At 33.8% G+C, this 7,660-nt stretch overlaps 1 protein-coding gene across 2 annotated transcripts; it reads left to right on the top strand.

Annotated features, from left to right (window-relative positions):
- Nucleotides 1-267: 267 nt before the first annotated feature.
- On the top strand, nt 268-6,797 carry LOC105636141 (clathrin adaptor complexes medium subunit family protein). Of its 2 annotated transcripts, none has more exons than XM_012219323.4 (12): nt 268-387; nt 707-755; nt 863-902; nt 1,343-1,566; nt 1,825-2,067; nt 2,163-2,334; nt 3,482-3,786; nt 4,575-4,770; nt 4,850-5,003; nt 5,903-5,965; nt 6,070-6,166; nt 6,480-6,797. In XM_012219323.4, exons 2-12 carry the CDS (start codon nt 753-755, stop codon nt 6,567-6,569), a joined length of 1,587 nt encoding a protein of 528 aa, XP_012074713.1. In that variant the 5' UTR covers nt 268-387; nt 707-752; the 3' UTR covers nt 6,570-6,797. The 2 variants fall into 2 exon arrangements, with proteins under 2 accessions (XP_012074713.1, XP_012074712.1); XM_012219322.4 differs by having other exon boundaries at nt 381-520.
- Nucleotides 6,798-7,660: the final 863 nt, after the last annotated feature.

Genomic DNA, 7,660 nt, shown 5'->3' with positions numbered 1-7,660 from the left:
GTTCATAAATAAGCATAACGAACATATAGTGCATGGTTAAAAAAATTAATAATAATAAAATTCCACATTTCGTGCAACATGCCTTATGATAACTAGCATTGCATTCTTGAAAAAAAAAAAATAAATAATAATAAAAAAAACACTTTCCAGTAATGCATGACTCTTACAAATGTTGGCTCGAAACCGATCAACATGGGATAGAATCCATATATATTTGGGCTTTGGCAGGCAGCCCAATTATACAAAAAGATTAAAATAAGCATGTAATCTACGGTCCAAACCTATAATTAATTTTTCAAATTGTTATTTACAGGTCAATTCGCGATCAAGCTTTCTTCCTTCTTGCTTCAAATATATAGGTGAAACAATCCAAGCAAGTAGATCCAGGTTAGTACAGTTCTTCTTTTTCTTCAGATCTAAATCTTCAACGTTGATGCTGAAATTTCTGTCTACTAGATCTCGTTCTTGTACTGTGGTTTCCGCGATTCAATAGCCTAATCAGATCTCAGATTTGAATTCCGTAATTCTTTGTTTCATTTCTTATATGTTTCAATATTTATATAGATCTGGGATGGGCGTTTGCTCATTCTCGTAGATTATACTGTTTAGTTTAATGTCTGATTACAATTTTGTGGAATTGGAATGCTGCTTTAACTTGTTCTTCTCGTTATTTTATGATCCTAACTATCAAAATTTTCATTTCCAGGGCCAAATAGAAGTTTTTGCTTGGTTAATTTCTCTGATTAATCAAAATGGTAAGATGGTTACCTTGTTTTGTTCTCAATTTCATTTTAATAATTCTTTAAACCCTTTTAAATCCGTAAGCTTTACTTCTTTCCTATATATGTTATTTGCAATACAGGTTGTGCTTGCCTCTTCTATAGTGACCAAGTCTGGGAAAGGTGAGTTTTTGCCTTTTGGTTTATTTCTTATCCCACTGTCTTTTCAATTCATTTACTCAACATTGTTTGCTTCTAGAGTTATTTTCTACAACATAAAATAGAGTCTCCAAAGTTTTGAAATATAAATTACAATGTGCATGAGATCTGTCATTGGTAAATAATTTTGTCAATGTTTGAGTTATCAGCAATTTAATATGTGTAAATGATTTACTTGTTAAATTTATCTAATGTTAAATTCTATATTCTTCTTTTCTTCTTTTGACAATGGTTTCCTTTCTCCCTCAACATATATTGTTTTGTACTCTTAAGAATTGAATGATTGTAGATTTATCAGCCTTGGTACAGTGTGTTAGGTGGCTGCTGATGTTTTGATTGACTGTATTCAGTTTGGGTGAACAAGGATGCTTTGCTTTAGTGATTTTGTTTTCTTTTCAATGCAGTGCTTGTTTCTAGGCAGTTTGTGGACATGTCTCGTATGAGGATTGAAGGCCTTCTTGCAGCCTTTCCCAAGTTAATAGGAACTGGAAAACAGCATACATATGTTGAGACTGAGAATGTGAGATATGTCTACCAGCCAATAGAGGCTTTGTACTTGCTGCTCGTGACAAATAAACAGAGCAACATTCTTGAAGATTTGGAGACTCTGAGACTGCTTTCCAAACTTGTATCCTCTTCTGCTTGTTATAATTATAATTAATCTAACATGTCGTTTTAGCAATGTGCCTTCTGGGTTGTTGACTTCTTGTTATCCCGATTTTCCACTATTTTTGCTCTTGCCTATTCAAAATTTTGTCATTATTTTTTCTTGGGGCTTGCTGCATTTTTTTCTTTTTTTGTGATATTTCAGAGAGCATGAGTTACTTCATAGGATATTTGTATTGGTGATGCAGAGAATGCTAGTTGATTCCTTAAGTGTTTCTAGGTGCCTGAATACTGTATGTCTCTTGATGAAGAGGGCATTTGCAAGACAGCTTTTGAGTTGATTTTTGCATTTGATGAGGTCATCTCCCTAGGACACAAGGAAAATGTGACTGTTGCACAGGTTAAGCAGTACTGTGAGATGGAGAGTCATGAAGAGAAATTGCACAAGCTGGTACTGCAGAGCAAGATCAATGAAACCAAGGATGTCATGAAACGCAAAGCTAGTGAGATTGATAAAAGCAAGGTATCTATTAAAGGCTCTGCAAATCAAAAGAATAAGCATAGGAAAAATTATATATGTCCTACGGTACAACCTATTAATATGTCTGACTTTTGCAGATTGAAAAGAATAGAGGTGATAAAGGAGGATTTATGTCTTTGCAGTCTATGGGCTCTGGAAGAATTGAGAGTAAATTTAGTGATATGAGTATTTCTAGCAATGAAGGTGGTTTTGGAAGTGGTTCTGGGTTTGGATTGACGACTGATGACTCCTTTTCCAGCAAATCTAAAGGTTAGTTCCTGTTTATATGAACTCACTCTAGTTTTGATAACTCTTAAGGTGCTTGTGATTTTAATAACTGTAAAGGTGCCTGTGATTTTGATAACTTGTGGTTAATGTTAATATATGTTATATGCTTCAAAGTTCTTCTGAAAAACCTACAAATATGATTGGTAGACATTTTTGAAGTTTTCGTAAAATATTATTTTTGAATAGTTGAATCTTATGATGTATTGATGGAGGACAAGGCAGTATAAATTTGAGGCCATACCCATTTAATAGTTTAGTTTAATAATGTAGTTTCAAATTATTTTTCTTTTATTGAGTTTTATTTTATGAGCTACATATGGGCTTCATAACTGTAGGCATAATTTTCATTTTCCTTCTGTTCCTAGCTATTAAGGCTTGATACATCTTGAATTCAGTTTTTGGGCATGTATAGAATTATTAGAAGGGAAGCTTTTCTTTCTGTTCTTCTTCTGTCCTCTACCTGTCTCTCTTGCTTTCTCTATTCTTTTCTCCCTATTTCCCTACTGATAGAGCAAGGAACGAGAGCAGAATTTCCAAACAGATATTTCAGAAAAAAAAAAAAATGACAGAAGAAACCAATAGAATAAGAACTTGAATGGATTTCTTTTGATTGATAACTCAAGGATGAAAAATAGGCCAGTAATATCTGTGGATTACAGAATCAAATCAAGGAAATAACAAGAAAGAAGAAATAAACTTGATTAGCAAGAATCAAGTCCAGAAACTGAAGTTTCTTTACAGATGTCACAATCTGCCAAAAACAGAAATATTCCCGAAGATGTCGCACAACAAAATCCTCATGGTATTATATAGTGCTGGTGTCACCATTGTTGTAACTAACAATGCCACCTGGAGCTCTCTCATTGCTTGAATCTCTATGCATAAACCTCATACCATCCTCCTTGTCTGCTGTCACAAACTTGGGCCTTCTTGAATAAACTTTGAAAGGCTTGGTAGTGGTGATGGGCTGCTTATTCCTATCACCTACTCTCTCTTGTGTTGCATTAATGTTCTGATATCCTTTCTTATATCTTCTCAACTCAGGTTCTCCCACTTTTTCAAATGTTAGTATGAAATATCTGTTGGAGTTATTCTTTATCATTTTGAGAACTATATTTATTGTTATTAGGTCGTCAACCATCATCTGCCGCTGCTCCTCCTAAGGGTCTCGGCATGAAGCTTGGTAAAACCCAGAGGACAAGCCAGTTTTTGGAATCACTGAAAGCAGAAGGTGAAGTTATTCTTGAAGAAGTGCAGCCAAAGGCAGGCCAATCCAGAACTGCTGCACCACCTCTAACTGATCCCATCACTTTGACTGTTGAGGAGAAACTAAGTGTGAGTCTAAGACGAGATGGTGGAATGAGTAACTTTGATGTTCAAGGGCAATTGTCACTTCAGATTCTTAACCAAGAAGATGGGCTAATCCAAGTTCAGGTATGCTCCGTGTCTGTTCCTCTTTTTCTATTACATTCCTGCTTTTTTCTTAGACATGTGCCTGTAATGCATATGCGCATAATGAGGTAGTATTTTATGCAAGTATTGTTGTTTAAGATTTTCTGTAGTTTACGTTTCACCTTCATCTGACGAAAATAAAACAATTGCTAGTATTAGGTAGCTGATGGAAATATTTAGTATTTTCCATAGAGGGATAGGTTGATATCTATTTTGTGGTAACTTTTTGGTTGCAGAAGGGAAATTATATTGAATAATTCGTCATTTTCGCTAAGAACTGCTAATACCTGTTCATTCTTTCAATAGACTGCTCTGTATTTCCAACTCAGTCACATTCGTTTCTCATTTTCAAATTACAATTATTTTCATCTTACTAGAAATCTAGATGGAAGCAGTTGAGTTGTCTTTTTTATTTTTTTCTATTTTATTTATTTTGGTTGCAGATTGATATCATTGGCAATTTGGCATTCTATTTTGGATAAAGTTTATGATATCTAATGTCTAGTTATGATGAATGTATAGCAAGAGGGTTGAAACTAACATTAGGTGCAGTACAACGTTGAATTGCATTGTTTCTTGAATAAAATTCCGCATAATAAATTATTATTTATACACAAATGATATGTGTGTCCAATGCACATGCAGAACCAGAAAGCATAGACCTGAAGTTAATGTTGAGTGGAATCTACAACTTCAATCAATGAACTTGCTTTGGTTGCTGTGCTGATGGCTTTTATTGACATAATAATGCATGCTTGTCTTATTTCCAGATTGAAACTGGAGGAAATCCAGGCATCATTTTCAAGACACATCCCAACATGAATAAAGAATTATTTGCCAATCAAAATATTCTAGGCTTGAGGGATCCTAATCGACCTTTCCCAACTGGTCAAACCGGTGATGCTGGCGTTGGTCTTCTCAAGTGGAGAATGCAAAGTGCTGATGAGTCAATGGTGCCATTGACAAGTGGGTACAAGTTCTTATGCATGGCTTTTCTTGTTGATAAAATTATATCTTATGATTGATTGAATCCATTTTTCTGCAGTCAACTGCTGGCCCTCTGTTTCTGGAAATGAAACTTTTGTCAGCATTGAATATGAAGCTTCATCAATGTTTGATCTGAGAAATGTTGTGATCTCAGTACCTCTGCCAGCTCTGCGAGAGGCACCAAGTGTTAGGCAAATTGATGGAGAATGGAGGTTAGAAACTTAAGTTTTTTTATGTTCCAGTTTCCATTTTAGTTAGGACGCATTGGATCTCTATGTGCTGATGGCAAAACTCACAAGTAGTGACTTTTGCTTTCTCCTTTTTCTCCTCCCCCTGCTGACATCAGCTGTTACTCAAGTAGCATAAAATCAATAAATAGAGGAGCCTGATTTAGAGACAACCATTGAAAATGATGTGATGCTTTCATCGTGTTTCAAAGTATATAATTAAGGGTTGTGCAAGTAATGACGTGCAAGTTGCCCTAGATGGAAGCACAATGTTTCACTGTTATGAGATGTGGAAACTGGGATTTTGAAAGACCTGTGGAAAAACTAGGGAACCTATATAATATTATATATCTTGAAGGTTTTAGAGCATCTCCAATGCAACCATGGATTGTTTTAATTTATTTGTCACGTCTGAAAAATTGAAAGTTAAATATAAAAACATTCTCCAATGCTATCATCTGTTTAATCTGATGTGTCAAAAAGAAAATGTCTTTCCATCACCCTCTCTATTTTCAGAGAGTCTGTTAGACAACGTGACTCAGCTTTTTGTTCTTCTTGTTCCTATTTATTCATTTTTTTCTTATTTTTTTTATTGTCCTTTATATCTTCTCTTTTATTCGCGATCAAACTTCTTCTTGCTCTAAAACTGATTTCTTTTTCGTGCATTGAAGAGTCATTTTTAAAATCTAACATTTACAAATATACATATTCAGCACATCACCATGCATAACTTTTATTTATTAAGACACATCAGCCATAATTCATGGTTGCATTAGAGATGTTAATAGTTTCAATGATTCCTTTACAAGTGGTTACTCTTCATATTTTACATACCGTCTCAGGTAGACTGGCTATTTAATATATTTATTCATTTTAATCTGTAGGTATGACTCAAGAAATTCCATCCTGGAGTGGTCCATTCTTCTCATTGACAACTCTAACCGCAGGTCAGCTTAATTTTATAGTATCGTCTTCTTCAGACTGGATGTCCAATACTCCTTAGATGCCTGCTTTTTGGGTTTGCTAATTTTGCTATTTTATTTCTTGGCAGTGGATCAATGGAGTTTGTTGTGCCTCCAGCAGATTCATCAGCATTCTTCCCTATTTCTGTTCGGTTCTCAGCCACTAGCACATACAGTGACGTAAAGGTTTGCTTTTCTTTTCCTTCTTTTTTCTCCAGCATAACCATTTGATGAGACGATAGTGTGTTTGCCTCATATAAAGTACTTATTTATCAAGTATCGATTTGGCAATCATAGATGATAAAATAAAAATTCACAATACAAAATGAAGCCCTGAATTTATTACCATCGAGCATATTTCTCAAAAGCAGATGTCCAAAATTTTCTGATGCTCAACTTAATATTCAATTTGGTCATAAAGCAAAAGAATTACTAGCATTTACCTGGTGAAGTAATATTAAGTTCATACTTGTGCTAAAATCTGGAATTCACTTTGCAGGTTGTCAATGTCCTTCCTCTGAAAGGCGGACCTTCGCCAAAGTTTTCTCAGCGGACACAATTGGTGACAGAAAATTACCAAGTAGACTGAATACTTCATTCAATTTTGTGATTATGGTTCTTGATTGTACTGCACCTAGTCTTTTCTGTAATACATTTGATAGTTTTGCGTTAACTTCTGCATTGCCTTTTTTTGTATGTACCGTGTATGAGCTCTCTCTTTTGGTATAATATACCGAAGCTTGCTGCCTATCATGTACCCGTTAGAATGTTTTGAAGTTAATTGAAAAGGAAATGCACAAACTAGGTGTTTGGACAATTATTTCAATTTTTTTTATATTATTTTAATTGTCTTTTGGATTCAAGTTTTATTTAGCATATTATAGTTGTATTCTCTTCCAAATAACCATAAGTTGAATTGACATTAAAGAAAAAGTTTATTGTATTATGGTAAATTGTAAAAGGAAGTGAATGGATTTCAACAGTAATTAAAAGTCAACAACTTGCAGGTTTTGGCACACGTGGTATAGTCTTACGGTAAATATATATATATATGCAATTTGATAATAGAATGAGATTCAAATCTCCACTCTCCTGATTCTAACAAAAAAAAAAAAAAGGCAACTTTCAGGTTTTGATGTAGCTGGATGTAAAAAATTTGTTATTCAGAATTCTGCATTTAAGATGAGGGGTTTGCTGAGTTTCTTGAAAAAAATGTTAGCTTATTTCTTTCGGATTAGCGGATTCAATGTACTAGCAGGTTCGATTGCAATGTTTTCTTTATTTTTAGAAATCACTTTTTGATTACACTGAATCTGCTTGTGCTTCATATATTTTCATATTTCTTAAATGTTTACGGAGTTTCTCAGTAAAAACTACTTTGTTTCGATAAATAATTTTAGAATCACATTACTTTGATAAATAGTTTCACAAAACATATTACTCCATCCGTTCCATTTTATTTACATGGTTTGACAAAATATGCATATTAAGAATTTAGTCAACAAAAGTTATTTTGTCCTTTTTAACTCTTAACTTAATGAGATTAATAAAAGTAATTCATTTAATGAATAATAATAAAGGTTATTATAGGAACAATAATTGTTTAAATTATCTAAATTTAAAAATTTCGCAAACATTTTGGGACATTCCAAAATACAAGCAAACAAAATGGGACCGAGA

This window comes from Jatropha curcas, chromosome 4 (genome assembly GCF_041381405.1).
Source record: "Jatropha curcas cultivar XTBG-Jc1 chromosome 4, XTBG_Jcur_1.0, whole genome shotgun sequence".
NCBI lineage: Eukaryota > Viridiplantae > Streptophyta > Magnoliopsida > Malpighiales > Euphorbiaceae > Jatropha > Jatropha curcas.
The sequence above is the reverse complement of the archived record's forward strand: the minus strand, read 5'-3'. Positions and strand labels throughout refer to the sequence as shown.

Bases quoted from the DNA above. Each gene is read 5' to 3' on its own strand.
- LOC105636141 (XM_012219323.4), top strand. The intron at 1,567-1,824 runs GTATCCTCTTCT...AAGTGTTTCTAG, and splicing joins TGAGACTGCTTTCCAAACTT to GTGCCTGAATACTGTATGTC. The intron at 2,068-2,162 runs GTATCTATTAAA...TGACTTTTGCAG, and splicing joins GTGAGATTGATAAAAGCAAG to ATTGAAAAGAATAGAGGTGA.